Below are 23,103 nucleotides of genomic sequence, written 5' to 3' on the forward strand. Positions count from 1 at the left end.
TGTAACTTCATTTGGTTTTACGCCCAGCTGGGCTTTTATATAGATTATAAGAAAATATGCAATAAAACACGAAGTACCTATGTAAAAGTGATAAAACAAAGCCATAAGACAAAACTTCTTCTTCTTTTGTACTGTGGGAGATTAGAGGGGGACATTTTGGTCTGTCGTAATTTACAATATTTTCTGGACCTCCGCACTAGGGGTCGCTGTGCTGATGCGAACTCGATTTTCTTTAAATACTTTTTGTTTCTGCTCCTTTATTTTTTAAAGTCAGCGTTGTATAATTCATAATTTATTTTTTTAAATCATTTTCACTATCCCTTAAAAAAAATATAATAATTAAGTCTTATTTTTGACATAATAATCTTTATTTCTTCTATTTGATGCTTTTTAAGTATGGTATTTGCCTTTAGTATTTTGTTTAACTTATAATTGTAAGTCTTTATTGAATTTTTGATTTTGTGTACGAGGTACGAACATAAATTATTGGGTTTTGCAAATTATTCATATTCCTTTAATTATTGAAGACAATATTAGAGATTCCTAAACAAAAATCTGAAACGGAAAAATCAGAAAAAGATACGGTCACATCTAGGACTATCTTTTTCTGATTTTTTCTGTTTCAGATATTCGTTTAGGAATCTCTAATATTGTCTTCCATAATTAAATATTATAATTTGAGGTTTTACTCACTAAGTTATTCCAAAAAATAAATATTCATATTCCATTTAAATAAAATAAAATATGTTTACTAAATAAATCGATTTTACTTTAAACAACATTTCAATATGTGTAACTCAACTTTGTCCATCGCTAAAGCGGATTCAACAAAAGTAAGATCAGAGCCACTTTTCAAAAAATTTATAATCCTAAATATACGTCAATTATACATTAAGACTATTCTTATATACATATGGAAAAAAAATATCATAAAAAAACACAACAAAATATTTATACGCGTTACTCGTCACATCTAAAAAGTGTAATTCCTCCAACAAAAACAGCATTTGCCCAGCGACAATTTTCATATATTGCTTCCAAGATATTCAATTCACTCAATATAGATACCAGAAAATCGAAAACTGAACATCTTTATATAAAACATATTCAGAATTGCCTATTGTTAAAGGGAAGGAACTATTTCAAAGAATGTCTCATGTCATTAAATTAAATTAACTACTCTTTTATTGCATTCTATTCATATGCTTTCCTTTTATTTTTATGTTTATATATTTTTTTCTCTCTTATTTCTGTATATCCTAACATCTTAACATTGTGATCTAAAGAAATATGGCTACCATAATACGGTCATGTGCCTATGATGACTGTAGAAAACAAAAAAAAATGAATCATTTAATTTTTTATGAATAAAGAAACACAAAAAATATAGGCTTATTTATTCATATTTTTTCAATCCTTGGGTCATAATGATAAATAATTCGCCCCTGCGCGAGCCTCCACTTCTTCCACTCGGCATTAATTTGCCAGCAACCAGTAGTAAGCAAAGCGGTTGCCAGTAGACAGTTGAAAACCAAAAGCAGTCGAGTCAAGTCAAGTGGCAGTACAATACACAGTGGTGCGAGGAGCGTCAACATGATCGTCGAATTCCTATTGTTCGTTGTGGTGATATACCTGATTACTTTAGTGATTAAACCCAAGAACTATCCTCCCGGTAAGTCGATAAAAAATACTAACCAATTTACTTTTTTTTTAAATTTATTTTGGAATTCACGATGACACCAATTCAAGTTTTTTTTTAAAATTTAAATCGTTTACTTACTTAATTTTACATACGTCATACAGTCGAACAAAAACCAAAAACAATAAAAAATACTCTCTAAGAATACAAATAAAAACTTACAAGTGAAAAAAAAGTTTCACATACGGTGAGACTTGTATTTTCTAAATTGATTTCTTCCATAATTTTATAAATGTACTCGGTGAAGTTTATCTTTATCTAAGTAAACCTAAACATGTGGTTTGGCGTAAGTATGTGTGATGTGCTGATGTAGCACCTAGCATTATGATGCCGACTATTTATGAAAAATGATTTTGTGCAAATATTTAACCGATTTTATCACTGTATTCTTAATTTTGTCTATCTGTGTTACATTCTGTATACTTTTTTGCAATACCAGTTAGAAAAATGTCAGACTTGACACGTCGCGTTGGTAATAATGTCGGTAGCACGAATGTTATCCACTGCAAAACCGTCCCTTTAATTAATAAAATTATTTTAGTTCTTTTATAAAATATTTTTGAATCAATATGATTTTTTAACAAAATATTAGTCACAATACCTACCTACTTACAGACCGATATGTACCTTTGTAGATACGTATCTACAAAACAAAGGCCGAAATGGCAATGTGTTTGACAATGTAAATTATTATTATTAATTTATGCAAATGGGCGTTGTACTGTTTTCCGATTATATATTAAAAAAATTCCAAACCATCTATTTACTTCAATTTTAAAATCTTTGAATATCTTCCATTGTTTAATAGTACGTTTGATATTCCAAGAGACTCTGCCTATTATGGATACAAAACTAACAATGTACCGATATTTATTCCTGAAATATTCGGTAGAGCACGTTTTGACTTTACAACGAGCCAGGCCACAACAGAGCTGTATTCCATCTGTTGGTCACGCTATTTTTAACCAGCATTTCGAAAAGCACAAATCACCATGAAACGATATAATTTCTTTGTGTGTATGAGTGTGATCTTTTCCAAACTGGATCTGACGTACCTACTTTTATTCTGTGTTAATTGAAAATAACTACATTATAGAGAGATCCTTTCAAAACTGAGAGCGATAAAGCACGTACCTATTATATATTTTATTATTATTATTTTATACTGACTCGTGGATGAATTTTTTAATAAATAATTTTTAGAATAAATTGTTTTTGAAAAAAATATATTGAAATTTTGAACACAAAAACATCACAAAAAGTCACCGGAGACCAAAATTTCTTTAACATTTTTTACTCCAAATAATTTTAGGAATCACCGGTTATAGTAAGTCATCTATATAAGCAATCTATGTACACCATGTATATAAAGATTGTTTAAAATTAATTAATTTTTACAAATAAAATTTTTCAGATATTATCATTGTAAGTCAAGTTACAAGTTTTCATGGGTTGCAGCTGACAACTAACAACCAAAAACATTAACATAATAATATTTTTCATTATAGATAGAAAGAATGTCCACGAAACCATAAAATACCGCTATCTCCTTTTTAGTAAGCAAATCTGGTTCTTGTGCAAATAAAGCTTGCCTACCTAACTTCCAGATGTCACGTATTTTTGCGATTTCTTTTATAGCATAGTGGTTAATGAAAGGTCAAATAGATCGTTAAATTTAGCCCGATTAGTTTATACGCCCGATGATAACTTTCAAATACTATGTAACAAGATAAACAACATTTTTATTAGATTAGTTTAATCACTCGTAAGTAGCAACTTTAAATGCGAAGCTAAAAACAATTGAACGCACGTAAGTGTACATGTATTAGAAACAATGTTTTGTTACAGTAGACCATTGTTTTCTTTTTAGTGACTAGAGTATTAGAGTAATTTTAGAGTATTTTCGTTTTATCGATACTTATTTCAAAACTTTTTTTCTTGTATTACAGCAAACAACCTTTTCTCACTTGTTATTGATAAATAATAATTGAGGTATTTTCAGGATTTAGGTTAGGTTTCTTAAAACGAAGGTATGGTAATTGACAGTGATAAATGGTAGTTGACCATCAATGTTATCCTTGAACTCTCACTACGTTAAGCTAGTTTATTATTTGGCGAGGCTAGTTTAGGCTTCAGCCATTTTTTCAATGGATTTGTAAAACTATGGCTAACACATACATAATCATAATAACAGCCATGCACACAGTTGAAACGTTTCTTGAAATGGATTTAGCCTTGGTTGATGACCAGATCAAAGCACTTCTCCTACATTTATATTCCCCATCTCCTTCCTCCCCCACTACCTTCAACCTCACAAGTCTCTTTGGCTTCAGACGGTTGAGAGCAGTTGGAAGTCATGTGCGGTAATCACATAAAAAATACAAGTCATTTTATTTACAAAAATTTTCTTTTTAGTTATAAACATCAACATACATTCAAATGATACAAAACCAGATATATGTCAGCTCTTTTACTCGTTTAGCATTATATAAAATTTGTTAAATTCTCATGAACAAAAGGTGTATTTATTTTTCGGAATAACTTTATTGAGTAAAATCTCAAATTGTAATATTTAAATATTGAAGACAATATTAGTGATTTCTAAACGAAAATCTGAAACAGAAAAATCAGAAAAGGAAACGGTCACATCTGGGACTCGAACCCAGGACCCTTGTCTTTCCGGGACAGTGCTCTACCAACTGAGCTAATGGGACTCTATTCCCTTCGGTCACTTTTAACTATTGTATCATACTTCGAATAAGAACTACTAACATTGTCTTCATTTTTTAAAAGGTGTATTGTTGTTATTTTCAAATCTGAAAACATAATTGCTTTCCAAACCCTTTTAAGGAAAATTATTCAGAAAGACAATCAAGAAATTTTTTTAAAAATATTAACATTTTTATCCAAATTTATTTATTTATTGAACGCCCATAGGGCTTTTACAGACATAATACAGAACATAGATAAAATAATACAGAAATGTAAAACCATATAATAAATATCATTAGATACAATAAATACTTTTCGTGTTAATTTGTAGTTACACTGTCGTAAAATTTGCATAAAGCAGTACAACAAGTTTACAATTATATTTGTATAATTTATACAATATATTCACACAAACGAGAAAATCAGAAAGAAATGTTTTTAATTCCAGACAATACGATGGCATGTGATAATACATAAATGATAGAAAATATGATGGCATGTTATAAAACATAAATGATAGACAATATGATGGCATGTGATAAAACATAAATGATAGACAATATGAAGGCAGATGATAATACATAAATGATAGAAAATATGATGGCAAGTGATAATACATAAATGATAGACAATATGATGGCATATGATAAAACATAAATGTTGGTAACAGAGGTAACTTACATCGAGTTTTTTATCGTTGATTTTAATAGCTACCTCGATAAAACCGATCATTAAACATTATCTTAATAATGATTTATGTAATGCCTTTTAAAATGCTACTAGATACGAAATTGTCAGCGGAATGTGAAATAATTCATATCACATGTAAATAAGTGATACGATGTATTTTTGAAAAAAAAATTTTTTTTAAGTTTTTTCATTATATTATATATTTTTTAAATTTTTTTTTATCATTATTGTTAATATTAAAATTGTGTTTAGTTCCTTAATTTTTATGGGCGGCAAAAACTTAATCGGTTAGTTTGCAAAACCATTTCTGTCTTGAATTTCTAGCTCAATTCAACTATTTTCTGCAAAAGACCAAAAGTACACCTCCTAAAACAAAAAGCTAAATAAAGAATTACAGACCTGTAGTCATATGGTCAACGATAATAAAGATATTTGAAACAATCTGTTGTACAATATTTTTAAAATAATCCAACATATCTGTTATCCTTGTCGACGCGTGGTTTTTTACATTGTATATTATCAACCTATCATAAATAAAAATGGTAATGGAAGCTTAGATATAGATAATTATTATATATGTTGCAGAAACCAGTCATTGAAATCCAACCATTTCAGATAAGTTTTAGCACTACCCATTATTTGTACACAAATTAACAATTTGAAATTTATTATTATTAAAGAAAAAAATCAATTTTTCAAGAAAAACAAATTAACTTGTTATTTTTTGTTTTTTTTTTGATTGGTTATTATTAATAATAACCAATCTCATTTTAGTATACATACGACACAAGTTTTTTTTCACGAACACGATCAAGAATTTTTAATAAAATCCCAGGAAGGGTGGAAGATAATCTCTTTAGTAAAAAAATACCAAATATTTTGTGCAAATATTAAATATCAGTCTCGAGACGTTGCCTGAAATGGCTTTAGCCGTGCTCAGTGAATAGATCTGAATATCCAGATACTTACCAAACTTACTTCTCCCCCTTCTCCATCCCCTCCCACTCCCAATGAACAAATCTATGTAATTTATAATGAAGAACAACGCTATCATTTTAATAAATTTTATTAAACTGATGGATATGATGACAGTTATTTATCCGGTGACTAGCATTTAACCCGTGTAAGTACATTCATACTTTAATAGTTTTTATATACGCTATTGATGACGACTGTCTATGTCGGTTCGTGTTAATTTGTATCCAGTGACTGATTAAATCTGTTGCTACCCGCAGAACGCGACGAACAATGTACCAATAAGATACATTACATTACACGAGTATTCTATTGTAAAGGCTAGAGTTGTCAATTCATTTCAATTAAAACAGACTAGGAACAAAAATGCATGAAATTTCGTATCGAATACCACTGCTGTTATTTTTTGTACCATTTTTCTAATGTCATTTCATCACAATATTTTTTGCTGCAATAATAATAATTCTACAACATTTCTGTAGCGCAATTTTTTTGTTCTTCACTTCAAGTTCGCAACATATCTTAAGCCCCCGATTTATAACAAGTTACTAGTATACCCTATTTCTACCGATTTATAACAAGTTACTAGTATACCCTATTTCTACCGATTTATAACAAGTTACTAGTATACCCTATTTCTACCGATTTATAACAAGTTACAAGTATACCCAATTTCTACCGATTTATAACAAGTTACAAGTATACCCAATTTCTACCGATTTATAACAAGTTACAAGTATACCCAATTTCTACCGATTTATAACAAGTTACAAGTATACCCAGTTTCTACCGATTTATAACAAGTTACAAGTATACCCAGTTTCTACCGATTTATAACAAGTTACAAGTATACCCAGTTTCTACCGATTTATAACAAGTTACAAGTATACCCAATTTCTACCGATTTATAACAAGTTACAAGTATACCCAATTTCTACCGATTTATAACAAGTTTCTTAAGTTTATAAGATCCAAAAAAATAAGTAATTTTTGAAGATGATATCTATACATGTGTTATGAAATTAAGTTAATTAGTTTAATAATATGAATGGGGAGTGAGTGGAAATGGGAAGAAAGGTTGGGAAGCACCTAGCTATTCAGGTCTGGTCATGAAAACCGGCTAAAGCCATTTGAACCAATCTTTCGAATATCATTTTTCAATTTCAATGCCGGCAACCCCGGCGTATATTTCACTAGACAAAGTCTGCTCCGTTGCGGGTAATTAACATATGAATTATAATTATAAAATATTATATGAATATATTATACAAATATAATTATTTTGATTATTATTATTTAATATAAATGCATGCAATTATTAAACATCATATTTGTAAAATATATAAATAAACATAGGAAAGTTATGGATACAGTAGAAATAATCTTCAGTTTTTCTTAGGACGGGTTGTTTCGGAGTATTTAAACAATTCATCAAATTTCAACGTTCATTTTCAAGTTCTGTGAAAGATTTTTTCAAGCTCTGTTTTTATTTCAGTTTTGTCAAGCAACTAGCCTACAATGATATAATAACAGAACTTAAATAGGACTTTCACAGAACCCGAAAATGAACGTTGAAATTTGATGAATTGTTCAAATTCTCCGAAACAACCCGTCCTTAGTGATTGTAACTCCGATTCAATTAATTTGCTTTGAATTTAAGTCTCACTTCATAATTGAAACTGATTGTGTCAAAAATTCAGCGAAAAAGTAATATAATCTTTCATCAGAAAATTATTCGACTGTCTTCAATTTTCAAAATTGATTGTGTCAAAAATTCAGCGAAAAAGTAATATAATCTTTTATCAGAAAATTATTCGATTGTCTTCAATTTGCAAAATTGATTGTGTAAAGAATTCAGACGATCGTAGCTACTTGTAACATAATATTTTTACTGACAATTATTGTAATTGTAATTTTCAAAATTGAAACCGATTTGTCAAGAACTCAGACCATCCCGTGATTTTTATCATAATAAAGAATGAATTGCTGTTATAAAAATGTAACACAAAACTGTTAAAGCAAAATTATATTACTTTGAAGTCACGTGTTAATTTCAAAACGAAAGATTTCTGATTCCATTAATTTATTCATACGCCACCATTCAATGTGCGACATCATGTGTAAACTTAAAACTACCTAACTAACTAACCATCACGCAGTTTTCCGACGGGGTAGGCAGATAGGACAGATCGCCAAACAACTCGGTCTCAAGCCAAACAACACTCATTACCTCATTCACATTCATATAGCATCTCTCACATACTCTTCTGATCGTGCCATGTCTTTCTCGGGCGTCCCCGTCGTCTTATAGCATTCTCATTCGCGTCGTATATTCTCTTTACATTCCTTTCTTCGCTCTACATGCCCATACCCTCCAAGCGTCCCTTTCTTAAACTTGCTCATTACGCTTACAGCAGCCTTGCGTTCTTTGCGAATCTCCGCATGTTTCACACGATCATACATGGATTTACTATTTGTACGCTTCAGGGATCTCATTTCCATAGCATTCAGTCTACTTTCTTCCTTCCTCTGCCAGTTCCATGCTGCTGACTTCGTTTCTCTGGACATTTCTTTGTTAGCGCCAACGGCGTTCAGTCCTCCATTAATGGAGTTACCTTCATTTACCCTTCTTTCAATAGCTCTATCAGCATTTCCATCTCTCGTAAAATTTAAGCAAAATAAATAATGGATGCTGTAATAACATTTGTCTTAGCAGGTGTTAGTGGTTAGTATCAAATGCCTTTTGGATTCAGATAATAAAATTAGTTATACGATAAAACTTTGATAAAAGCTGTCTCGATCGAGAGATAACCCGGCATTCTAAATTTATTAGAAGTCTATGACCACAAATTTTAAAAAAATCTACAAAATAGAGTTGTAGAAAATAATAATTGTGATGTAAGCTTTACACTGAAAATCCAAATAATTTTGGTAATATTTACGCAATACATATTTTATATAATACGTAGAAAAATCATAAAATATATTGCTAATTTATTATGAATTTCTTCAAATTAAGTAATCCGGTTAAAAACGGGACTGCTAAACTTTTCTTCCTGATAAACTTTTAATAAATTTGTAATATGTCGTAATACGTGTTAATGCACGTGCATTTGCCTTGATAAAATATAATGACGAAATGTAAAAGGTTTTTATATTTATAAACAATAGTTTATCAAGAAACCTATCAATTCATTCGATAAGGACCTGCAATCCCGTTTTTAACCCAATAACGAATAATTTGAAGAATATTATTCTTGGTGTGATATTATATATAATCAGAAGGCATCTCACATTTTAAGGTAATAAACCATCAAAGTATTTCAGTTTTCATTATCTAATATTTTACTAAAACAAAATCCAAAGAACACACATATTATTGTGTTATTATTAGATTTAACATTTGAAAATTGTTAATATATAACTAGTATAATCCTATTTATGTAAATATGTAAAGTCAAACCTACCATTTAGCAAATAATAATGCAAACATGCAACTGAAGTGGAAATTGTTTAATTTTTATCAGTCATGTCACCGAGGTCAACGAAGTGCGATTTCTCATCGCCTCAATAAATAGAGATAACCAATAGGAGTCAGCGCACAATCAACACCATGTGCTGTTTATAGTGTAAGCAATGAACTTTACTGATCTGCATCGGATTTCAGCAGTAATCAATATTATCACGTGCATAACACTGATTACTTCATTTACAAATCTGCAAACTTATTGTAAACGTTTTACAACAACATAGTACTAATTAATAATTGTTATGCATTGATGTATTATACTAGATTAGCCCTGTCTAGTTAAATTCATTTTTAAAATAACGCCACGTAGTGTACGTCACAAATATGGAGTTGAACTTAACAACCCAACTCTGTTTAAACTCCTTGTACAAGCGTTCAAACTCGTAAGCGAAACCACGGAGAATTTGTTGTCAGAGGTGTTGTAATATGGACATAATTCAAATTTAAATATTTGGAACTCGGTTATTTATTTTTGTAATTGAAAAAATGAACTTGCCCAGCATAGCTGAGAAGCAAAATAGACCAACAAAAGGTAAAACGCAATGCACAGTGCCCATTTCGCATTGCGACATAATGCGTGGGCCTTTTCATAAATGTGCATGTGAACCGAACCAACATTGTGTTGGGGTTATTTTTAAATGAATATGCCGTGTCTAGTCTAATGTTATGTTATCTAAATGATAGAGCCAATTATTATTAATTGGATATTTTATGTAGCAACACTTTTGTGAAAATCAGCCGAAACACGCTTTAGATATTACTTCCTGGAATATATCTAATTGCAATAATAATTAATTTATTATTTCAATTATTTTTTAATCAGAACAAAGCATCGTGGTTGAAATACAGGGTTTTCTAATAAGATGTGTTATTTTGAATAGCCCGCTATTTCGGTTGATGTTACTTTTGAAGCTGTTATTTTTTGACATTTAACAAGTAGAAACTACGCCATTAATAAAAATGGAACGATACACGCTTCAACAATGCATTGAAATTATTAAAATTCACTTGAGTGAATCAAATGCAAATCATCTTGAGTGATGAGGCCCATTTCCACCTCGGTGGCTTCGTCAACAAGCAAAATTGTCGCATCTGGGGCTCGGAAAACCCAACAGTTGTTATTTGTTGAAAAGCCTCTCTATTCATTGGACCTTACTTTTTCGAAAATGAGGCTGGAGCAACAGTTACGGTGAATGGATTGCGCTATCGAGAGATGATTAATGATTTTTTATGGCCGGAATTGGATGGTATTGATCTGGACAACGTTTACTTTCAACAAGGCGGCGCTACGTGCCACACAAGCCACAAAACCATTGATCTTTAACGATTGAATATCAAAATAACACCTCTTATTGGAAAACCCGGTAACTTATATCAATAAAATAGAGATTTTAAGTTTGCGTTTTTGGTGGTTCACAATAAATTTACTTATTAATAAAATATCAATTTAAGAATGTTTTATCCATTTGTCTTGATAATATATCACGACGACACAGAGAATTTTCGCTGTAGTAATAAAATATTTAAATATTCATGAACACGTGTTCCGATGTGATAATGCTTTCTTTATATAATTTACTAAAACTTTATCAGGAAACCTGTTAATCAATTCTGAATTACCAATAATTTGATGAGATTATTGATAAATTACGATTAGTCTTTTTCTCTGTGTGAGATCTGCGTTTTGACGGTGTAGTCTTGCAGTATAAGATTTATTGGACACTGGACAAGTGGATTTATTAGACAATGCAGGACTGTTTAAAAGTTAAAGAAAAATGCCAAACCTTCTAACATCCCATTTTATGTATAAAATAAAATAAAATAAAAATGAAACGTGAACCAACATTCGTATTATTATTATATTATAATGAGTTGATATAAATTTAATTTATTTCTTTCAATGTGATTTTATATTTAAATAAAAAAGTTAAAATTGAACAAGCATTAGTATTGGGAAAAAATAGGTAGGTATTCGATAAATAATTAATTACATTGCGTACTGTACACATTTTACCTTATATTTGCAATAAAACAAGAAAAAATTAATTATTTCAAATTTTAGTTTATAATTTATAGTAATTAATAATGTTATAAGATCTGCAAGTATTTTAATTTTAATTCGTTTTACAGGTTTATTTTTAATAAGAAGAAAACAGATATTTATATTTAATTTTTGTTGAAGTGGAAAACAAAAAAAATGCGTATTTTTGTGATGCTGCTGAAACTTTGATAGAGATACAATTGTTTGAATTTAGAACAATTTTAATAAATAGTAAACTAGGAAGATACTCAGAATATATCAGACCACTATTTGCTTGAAATGACTTAAGTCATCTTTGGTGACTAGATCTGCATTGCCGGGTACTCCCCCACTTTCGCCTTCTCCATCTCCCACCCTTCCCTATTACCCTCAGCCTTACATCATACCCCAATTGGAGATGCCATAGTCTCGCTGGCTCCAAACGGTTGGGAGCTGTCGGGACTCTTGTGCGGTATTCACATAAAAAAAGGAAACTATAACTGGTTATCGTAACGGTATTTGCCTACATGTTATGGCCGATTATACCATATCCTTCAATCCTTTGCGTAATTAGATATTTATCAATCATTTACCAAGGTATTTGCTTGTGTTAAGAGCTGTGTAAAAATCACGTATCCTGCTCGTCGTGAGAAGTGAAAATTATTGGTTATATAATATATATAAGTATATATATACATACATATCATAGGAATTCGATTATATTATTGTGTGTTATCAGGCATCTGATGATGAATTGATTGCTCTAATGTCCATTGTAACTATCATTTGTACAATGGATATCGAGCAATCAATTAATCATTTTCACTAATAACTAAAAATAATATTATTCAATTTGAATGCGTGGTGAAATATCATTTAAAAAATTCTAGTTATTAATCGAATGACTCACACTCGAACGTTATCGAAGATATCGAAGTAATCGTAAAATCTTCGGTAAAATTCTCACGTATTTGTATAATATACCTAAACGAATGTATCGAGGGATTACTGCCAAAAATTGGTAACTAGATTTTTTGGTTTTTCGAGTTAGCGATGATTTTAATGTTTATGTATTACAATCTATCTGTGGAATAAGTTTGGGTCCCCGCTTTATATAATTAATACACAACAAAAAAAAATATTAAAGGACTTACAAAAATAAACGTATTTGTTTAAGAAACGAAGCTGTAATGTGTTTTTTCATATGGCATTATTTCCCATGAATGTCTTCATAATGAAGACCAAACTTTAAAATTCAGTTTACTCCAAAACATGTTGTTGATAGTAACCAACTTTTGGCAGTAACCCCACGATATATTATAATATTAGTGTAGACTCTTGCAAAATCACGAGATGTTATAACTGTATTATTGGTGAATCTTAGAGAACGTATTTATATATAAAAAACTGCCTTAGGATTTTCCTTTTTTCTTTCAAAAGTCGTTCAGTAATTTACCTTTAGTATGAACAACTTAAGCAAATACTAACAATACCATAACTTCCGACATTTCCCATTAATTTCGATGGCGGCATGTTACACTAGCGCCTCCTGGCGGCATGAAATGTGCGCATTGGTTTCTTTCAAACATTTTAGTGTATTATTTGTGAAATAATATTCCCTATTTTACGTTAGGCGATGTTACGTTACGTTAGGCGTTTTATGTAAGGCGATGCACTACGTCGTGTAATATTTTAAATTGAGCCGCTATCAATAACAACCCTTACGTAGATGGCGATAAGGTTTAAATTCCCGCTTAACACCATCCGCCTGTTTTGATTTATGCAAGAAAAAAACATGGCTAAAAAGTGCCTTTTATTTTATTTTGTAAATGTTCAGGCATAAATATTAAAAAAAATTTCGATCATTTTATAAATAACTGAATTTTCCACATTATACAGTAAAATCATAACCGAAAATGGGTTCGTAAGTAAGAGATTTTTAACTTTAAAGCAGTTTTCATAGGCCTTTACATTATTTTTTTCTGGGCTTATAAAAAAACTTATCTAAAAATACTCGATTATTAATTAAAGCATCTGAAACATTTCTAGGCGACCAAATTTTCAAACCATAAACTCATGATTTTGAATTACTACGTGTGGCATCGCCTTAATAAATTATAGAAATCGGAATAACGAGTATTTAAAAAATGTTATTATAATTTTAATTGTTTTAAAAATCTCGTTTGCTTAACTTAGTTTCAAAATCAAAATTATTTTAAGTACAATAATTTCATATGTCAACAAAAAGAGGGACTACCAATGGGAGCCCCTACCAGCCGTCTAATTTATATATTTATCTATGAATTATTTGGAAACAACTTATTTTAAATAAAAATCCAGCTTCAAAGAAATGTTTTACTATGAAAGAGGTATGTTAACGACATCTCCTGCCTTTGGACAGGATCGGAACGTTAACTCAACAACCTTTTAAATTCCTTTAATAATGAAATAAAATTAACAATTGAAATAGGCACGACACTTTAAACTTTACCGATTTAACTTTGTCTATTATTGCGGCACATTTTAGAGTGGAAGATTCTCTCAGTATTGCCCTTAAGTAAGAACCGCCATTCAGAAATGAAAACCACCATTCAAAGTTTGAAATGGCTTTTAATGGTTACCAGATCTGAATAGCCAGGTACTTCCCCATTTTCTTTTTTCCCATCTCCTCCCCCCACTACCTTCAACCCCAATTGGGGATGTCATAGTCTATCTGGCTCCAGATGGTAGGTAACAGTGGGGACTCATTGAAAAAATAATAATTAAAAAATCTGTGCATTAACTTTTTTTAAGGATCTCTGAAAACTGACTGAATACCGAAGTAGGTACCTTTTGCACGATGTGATATTGTGTTTTTCAAATTGTATCAGTAAAAAAAAATTCTGGATGTTTTTATTTAATTTAATTATTTCCAAATCATAAATATTGTTAAAACACGGAACAGGAAGAAGTTAATGAGTAATAACATGCTCAATTTAGGCATAATAAGAATGAAAGTTGTTTGATTAAATGAAATTTTACGTACTTGTGATGGATTATTTCAAATGAAACACTATTATTCACTACATGTCTCAAACTGATATTAACTGTTACCGTCTCTAATATAATTTGCTCATAGGAGACTTGCAGTGCTTAAATATGTGTTACAACCGTCAATGTCTATAAATTAAATCAAAATGAATTGAAAAAAAAAAGAATTGCAATTGAATTGAATTGAATTGAATTGAATATCGTATAGTTTGTCACCACAATTAAAGATAATTATAACGGAGATGACTGAAATAATAGTTTATTACATATTGATTAATTGTACTCGTGTTTATGAATAAATTGTGCGATGAGATTAGCAGTCGGTATTATTAAAAGGTGTTAATTTTACTCCAACTGATGGTAATTCTTTACCTACAACTGTTACTGTATCTAATATAGTGTAAAATTATAACAAAGAAGAATGAAATAATAGATTATTACAATATAATGTTTACATTTTACTGCGTACATATGCATTGATATACAACGGAAATATACAAAATAATGTAATCTTATTACACTTTATTTTATTAAAACATTTCGAACTTCGTTCATGAAACATGTAGAGATTGTGAATAATAAAGTGATGTAAACAAAGTTATTTGTGTTTTAATAAAATAAATAATGCCATCACAAAGTGATAAGCTTCCAGAAGAAATCTTGGTCAAGTAAATTTGCATAACCATGTGTATTGTTAGCTGCATATTTAAATATTCGCGCCAATCATTTGGTTCGTTCTTATACCGCCAGAGGTGTGCTCTGTCGGCCATGAGGGAAACTATAGCTGTCGTGCGTATCGGTCATTTTCGAGGAACCTCAGAACGCATGATTTTTGTATAAACGTCAATCATTATCATGTAATTGTGCACAATTTTCACTGTATTTTAATTAATCCAACGGATTATTAATTTCTAAAACATATTTTCTTCGATATTATCCAAAAATTATATGAGCAGAAACGATGTTTTTAAGAAATCGCGAACTACATAAGGCGATCCTATTTCAGTGTGAAATCGGGTCTTAATTTTTTGGGTCCGGTCGCCTGCAAACCGAAATGAACCTTTCGGTACGTTAAAATTGAGACGCTGGCGTAATAATACTATCAGATCATAATAATTTGATATTTACTTTTACCACTTAACCTTCTGTCAACAATATTCAGAAAAACAATGATTCATACGTATCAATTCGTTAGCATTATTTTGCAGTTCATTAGAAATACATTTTTAAATCGATTATTTCCAAACCATCTGAAAAACCCATGTCAACCACAATCAGAAAAACAATGAGTTATACGTTGCGGGTCTTTAGAAACATAAATTTTTAAAACGTTCATTACCAAACCTTCTGAAAACCCAAGTCAATAACAATCAGAAACAACAACGAATTATACGTCGCAATTAATTAGAAATATACATTTTTAAATCGTTCATTACCAAAACTTCTGAAAAACCCAAGTCAATAACAATCAGAATCATCAACGAATTATACGTCGCAATTAATTAGAAATATACATTTTTAAATCGTTCATTACCAAAACTTCTGAAAAACCCATGTCAATAACATCAGAATTATATCGTCTGTGTGAATACAGTTGGTCCATCCATTTTGTAAAAGACAAATAAGAAAACAATCATAACAAGAAATCGGACCGAAGTGCAAAATACATTATTTTGCATGACCCGCGGCGGGGAATTGCGGGCGCGTAATGCGTATTCACACTTCGGTACAGTTTACTAACCTCAAGGCGAAAAGAGAATCTATTTCTGTACCCAGAACAGGACTGCAAGCAATTGGACCTCAAAAAGATTCGTAACAAATAAATAGAATAGATGATGGTAAGCTTTACAACACTATACGCTTCACAAACTATACTCAATATTATATTATTTTTATATTGTCCTCGAAGTTGCTAGACAGTACCTGCCCGACGTTCGCCATTTGATGCGTGGAATGCAAAATTATGTATTTGCACTTCGGTCAGGTTTCTTGTTATGACCATTTTATTGCCTGGCTTGTGGTTCCTCAGTAAGCGTTCAGAAAGAAGAATCATGTTTGAAAGGGAGAAAGACGAATATCTCCGTAGTTTTATATTGTAAATACGAATTTAGGAAGGTGCGCCCTAATATTAAAAAAAATAAAATGTAATTAGACGTAAGCCAAAATATTTAATAAAGCATGACTTATTTAAAACAGTAAAAATCTATCGACGAATGTTTTGGAAGATACCCTTAGTATCGCCCTGGTGTAAGACCACCGTTCGGAATTGAAACATTGCTTGAAAAGGCTTTGGCCGTGTTTGGTGAGCAGATCTGAACAATCAGGTACTTTCCCATCTCCTTCCCCTCCCTACTATCATCAGCATCACATCATACCCAAATCGGGGATGACATAGTCTCACTGGCTGCTGACGGTTGGGTTCAGTCGGGACTGTTGTGCGGTTTATATAAATATATATAAATAAATGAAAAAAACATTTTTTTAAGCAGCATTTAAAGAAACACTGTGATTTTTTTCTTACCTACAACATATTACAAAACAGAATTATTAATTAATTAATTAATTTTCTGACGGCCCTAACAGATAGTTTCAATAAACCGGTTTCAGTGAACCGGTTTAACTTGCCGACATATTTTTTTAAAATTTATTTATTTATCAATATAAAGTTTTATTACATTTTTTTTTCGACAAAAAAAAATAAAATAAATAAACAAAATACCGATTATGCTTTTTTTGTATTTTGGTTCACCGAGTTTCCGCTTCGAAAATCCACTCAAACTGGATGTACGAAAGTGCGTTATTTATTTCTATGTTCTCGCAATGAGATGATTGGTCATTGGTCGTTCGTGTGTTTTTCCAATAATACCATTTTCCATTTTCGATTAAAATATCGAGAGGTGATCGCAAACAATCACGGATTTTACATATGGACTTCATATTCAAAAGAGTTTGGTCATCTTCCTATTTTACGTTGATCACACACCACCAGATATCAAGGAGATAACAAACAAAGAATTAAATTGCTTGGTAAAATATGTTGTTAAATACATTGTGATTATTTAGTATAAGTGTATATTTACTTAGAATGTCGCGAATACTTGAAAAAATAGGATGTTCAAAAATTTTGATTGGAACACACACCTTTGCAAATATTCTCCAACAGCTGTTATTATTACAAAGTAACCATATTGGCAGCACGGTGTTAAGTTGGACAAATTGCGAGCTCTTGCCAAATGAAGTTAAAATCAAACACCCATCGATTAAAAATCCACTTTCTACCGGATAGAACATTTTTTCTTTGCGAACGGCTCCGACGGTATATTATCCGTAGTCATCAAGAAAATACAGATGTATAATATCAAACCACACACACAATGTGTCTCACCACATATAAAAATTTTCCAGTTGTCAGGTTCTTCAATAGTAACCACCTGTAAGCCCAATATAAATCTCAAGTGCACCCAACAATTGCATTTGGGAGCCACCTCTGGGCTGGAGCCCCACAATACTTGTTAAGCCTACTTGATTCTGTGCAAAGAAAAACTTTCTGAAACTTCTGTGAAAACTTGGTTGACAGACCTTATTAACAGACCGATTGCCATCTCTAATGCACGGCCAAAATGTGGTCATGCTGAGTTTGTTCTACAGGTATTTTAATGGAGCCTGCTCTCCGGTCCACCGGTGTACCTGCATGAAACTCGACATAAACAAGCAGAACACCCGTTCACAGTTGATGTTGGCTTCATGAGAACGGGCCGCTTCTACGACTCGTTTTTGTGTAAGACGGCTTTTATGTGGAACGAGCTACCGGCATCTGTTTTCCTCCTTCATATAATCCGGGCCTCATCGAGACCCGATTTAAAAATCCCTTTCTTCAGCCCCTAATGTAACCCACATCAGAAAGCTGCCCAACCGGGTGGTCACATAGCTCCCCTGCCCTTACACTGTACAGACAGGGGCGCTTTTGTGCAAATAACATTAAAAAATTGTAAATAAATTATTCTTATAATTTTATAATACCTGCATAAAATTAATTAATGCTACCGTTCTTAAAATAGTTGGTGGTGAAACGGTCAGTAAAGTCGCATTTCAAGTAGTTGACCGAGGTTAGATTATCGGCCGTTGCATTTTTTTAAATCTAAACTTTTTTATGTGAGTTTTCGTCCCGCGATTTTTCAATCAACTCGTTTATAATGTTCTTGGGAGCTGCTAAGTGGCAGTTGTAAGAAGAAATATAAAATACAAATAAAAATAAGCATACAAAAGAACATCCCGGCGTGCGCAAATAAATTTTATTTGATTAATTTGTGTTATTTCACAATTAATTAATTAAAATAATATATAGTATATTTGCGGCACGTTCCAGAGTGGAAGATACTACCAGTATCGCCCTGGTGTAAGACCACCATTCAGAATTGAAACGTTGCTCCAAATGGCTTTAGCCGTGTTTAGTGACTAGATCTGAATAGCCAGGTACTTCCCCACCTTCCTCTTTCCCTTCCCCACTTACCTTCAGCCTCACAACATCCCCCAATTGGGGATGCCATAGTCTCACTGGCTCCAGACGGGAGCAGTTGGGACTCTTGTGAGGTATTCACAATAAAAAAAAATAAATAAAAAAAAAATCCTTTTTGGTATGGTTTATTGAATTCGCCGACAAATACATGTGTTGTATATACAATGTCTATTTCATAATTTGTCTATGTTTATCTATGGTCATTTCCATGTAACGTTTTCTTTACAAATGTCAACCTGTGATCATCTGAATAAATAATGTCTCCAATTAATTACCGTCTTTCTTACATGACCGTTCATCGTTGATGTGGTAAAGCCGGCCTTGAGCCTGGCTTAAAACCGTTTTAACCGAACAAATGCCAAGTAAAAATTCAAGTTTTTCACTGTTCTGACCTTACGCACCGCGTAATATTTACAGAACATTTTTTAGTAAGCCTGAGAGTGTTTTATTTCAAATACTTAATATGAAACTAGATGCAGAAAGATAGCCAACAGTAGCGGAATTATGTCATCTTCATCGTATTATTTATAAATCGATTAATTAGGATCCTGTCCGGAGAAATGTGTCATAGTACGAACCTACTGATAAAGAATAGATTAGGTAGTAAGCAAATGACCATCTATGTAATTAATACAAATAATAATATTATATTTTGCTCACTAATTTTGATAAGCTGCCATGTGATATTTTGTGTAACAATGCGTGATTATAACGTAATATCTGATTGTCTATAATATGATAATTTATGGTTTCAAACAATTAAGTGCTTAGATTAGATTTATTAGTAGATTACAAAAAATGTAACAAGCAGTAATTGTTGAATGAAACACTAGTATATATTGAATCATTTCGCGGGTAAGAGATAAGCCGCCATAGCTCAGTGGTCAGAGCTGTCGACCGGAAAACGAAGGGACACGGGTTCGAGTCCCGTTGGCGTCGTGTATCTTTTATCAGGAGATTTTTCAATGTGGATGAGTGTTTCAGGCGAATAATTATTGCTTGTAAAATAATTAGTAGATTACACGTCTGCATTGATAATGAACACGTTAGTGTTCTCCGAAACGTTGGCTAAAGAAGGAGGTAGCGCAATTATACCCCAAAAATAAATCACTCTAATTATGTACATTGAATAAATTTATAACAGAGGTTCAGGAAATCCACAATATTTGCTCTTATATTTGTTATTTTATAGTCAACGGGTCATGAACCGTAGTACCAATAGTATAATAATACACGGTGTCTGGAATCTAAATTACAAGCGCGAAACTGATTGATCTACATCACATGTTACACACTAAAAAATCGCTTTTCTTAAAATTAAAACTTGCTAAAGAGAGCGAATTCTACATTCTACATAGATCTGAAAAATTTGTAAAACTGTACTAACCCATTTGAAATAAAGTCACTTTATTATTTCCACCATAACACCAACGGTAAAATCATTCAAATTTATATTTCTCAACGCTGTGACTTTGTTTTCTACCTTAGAAACTTGATTTTGACAGACAGTCGAAATTATAGTATTTAGTTTTCACTAAATCAGTGCTGCGGGTTTATAAGTGAGTAAAATTGCAAACAAGATAAATTAGTGAGATTAGTATGTATTACACGCCCACATAATACCTTAGAATTATCCTCGGAGCGCATATCATTATAGTAGGTGTGCTAAATTGCTGAAAAACCACAATCTCTTTCGCTTCAAGGCTATTTCACTTTGTATGATGTACAGGGCGTTTCTAAACGAACTTGAAATGTAGGTGGTCAAACTTGTAGGTGGTAGGTATACCATTTTACAAAATGTAAATGACACATATTTTTGTAAACGATTGTTTAAGATAGTTTTGGGTACTGTGATCCGGTTAAAAATGGGATTGCAGGTCGTTTCCTGATAAACTTTTAGTAAATTCGTAATAATATAGTAATACGTGTTTTTTGTTATTTGTTTTTGTTTCGGACAACATTGCAGTGTCCATCATCAGGGCAGATGTGTTATTGAGGTTGTGTTAAAATGTGAGCTTATGTATAAGGTTGTGATACCGTGTTGCCAGCTCCAACCCTCTGAGCTAACATTAACGTATCATTTTTTTTTATTATTATTTTATTTTTTATTTTTTATTTAAAGTGGTTTTCTTCTTTTAGCTCTGGTGTATCCGTCAATTACCGGATACCAAGAACTATTGAGCTTAGCTCCATCGTCTCTATTAATGTTTACGGGATTTTTATGAATTTCAATGGCTTCCGTAATCAGCCGTGCTCTATAAGTTTTGGGTCTCCCCAGGATTTCAGGAACAAATCCAAAGTAATGCCCGGTGTCAATCAAATGCTCGGCAATTGCCGATTTGTCAGGGTGGCCGAGTTTACAAGCTCTGAAGTGTTCTGAAATCCTTTTGGAGATAGTCCGCTCTGTCTGGCCTACATAGACCTTGTCACATCCGGAACAGCTGAGTTTATACACTCCATCTGTTTCCAGAGGAAACTTAGTCTTTGCAGACCTCAGTAAGTCCTGTATCTTTGTTGTTGTTCCGAAGACAGTCTTGATACTTTCCTTTCTCAATAGCCTGGCAATTCTGTCTGTCACATTGTGCACATAAGGCAGGAAGGCACAGCCTTTAGACTCTTGTTCAATTCTGTCTTCGTTTGGTGCAGATTTGGCTCTTATGATTTGCCTTGTCTGACTTGCTGGGTAACCGTTACGCTCCAGTGCATCGGTCAGCTTCGTAAGTTCCGCTCCGTTAATGTTAGCTCAGAGGGTTGGAGCTGGCAACACGGTATCACAACCTCATACATAATCTCACATTTTAACACAACCTCAAATAACACATCTGCCCTGATGATGGACACTGCAATGTTGTCCGAAACGTTGGCTATAGAAGGAGTTAGCGCAACACGGCATAACACCCCAAACACAAATAACAAAAATACTTTTGGCCGTGAAAATCTTAAATCATAATTAATACGTGTTGATGCACCTGCGTTTGTCTTGATAATACATAATGACGAAATGCGAAAATGTTAGGATTTTTATGAACACGTGTTCCAACATCGTGAAAATATTTTGGAATTCTGCTAAAAGTTTATCAGGAAACCTATCAATTCAGTCGTTAAGGGCCTTCAATCCGGTTTCTAACCGGATTACGCATAGATTGAAGAGTTACGCGTATATTGGTTATTTTCATCATTTCATTATCAGTATATTTTCTCCGTGTAAATGTGGATAGGAATGTTATTTTTTTATTATTTAAAATACCACTGGAGAGATAAACTGAGAGAACTGTTTTGTGGTGAGTTAAAGTATGTCCGAAGAAACTCAACTTTTTTCTAAAATTCGAAAAGTTGAAAATAAATTTCCGTAAATATTTACAGTTGCTTTACAAACACCCATTATAATCGTTTTACACCTATGACGAAATGTTTGGCCATGAACTTTATAAACTTGTCGTATATTTACTTAGGATTAAAGATATTAAAAAAAACTAGATCACAAAAATATTTCAGAATATCTTTACTAATTTATTAATCATGTGGATTCTATTTGCCATTTATTATTTAAATATACATTTTAGACCACTCTGCTCTGCGTTTATATAATTATGTAGGTACCCATACTTGTATTGTCAAAAAATTGTTTTCATTATCCTTTCAACGGTGTAATTTATTGGTAACTAGGCCACTAAGTACAGCGGAACACACTCTTAAAAAGTCATGAAAAATAAACACGTTAAATAGGTTACATTAGGTCTTTTTTTCATCACTTTAAATTTATACCACTTTTCAAATGTGTGTTGAATTGCCACTGTGGCACTAAATCTTTCTTACATTATGTATACTTTCTGTTTATTGCTATTAAATATTATTAATTTCTTAATGAATTACTTAACCTTGATTATTCAGGGAAAAACATTATTTTATAATAACTAACACACACCACAGAC

General features: G+C 31.8%; 1 protein-coding gene across 1 annotated transcript in view; it reads left to right on the plus strand.

Annotated features, from left to right (window-relative positions):
* Nucleotides 1–1,501: 1,501 nt before the first annotated feature.
* Nucleotides 1,502–23,103, plus strand: part of Cyp305a1 (Cytochrome P450 305a1) — a 43,950-nt gene continuing 22,348 nt past the window's right edge. Inside the window, exon 1 of the mRNA XM_089649813.1 lies at nucleotides 1,502–1,672. Within this exon, the coding sequence (XP_089505939.1) occupies nucleotides 1,594–1,672 (79 nt within the window). The 5' untranslated portion in view covers nucleotides 1,502–1,593. The remainder of the gene's footprint in view (nucleotides 1,673–23,103) is intronic.

Source organism: Hesperophylax consimilis, chromosome 31 (genome assembly GCF_061612785.1).
Source record: "Hesperophylax consimilis isolate HC1 chromosome 31, BYU_Hcon_1.0, whole genome shotgun sequence".
Taxonomy (NCBI): Eukaryota; Metazoa; Arthropoda; class Insecta; order Trichoptera; family Limnephilidae; genus Hesperophylax; species Hesperophylax consimilis.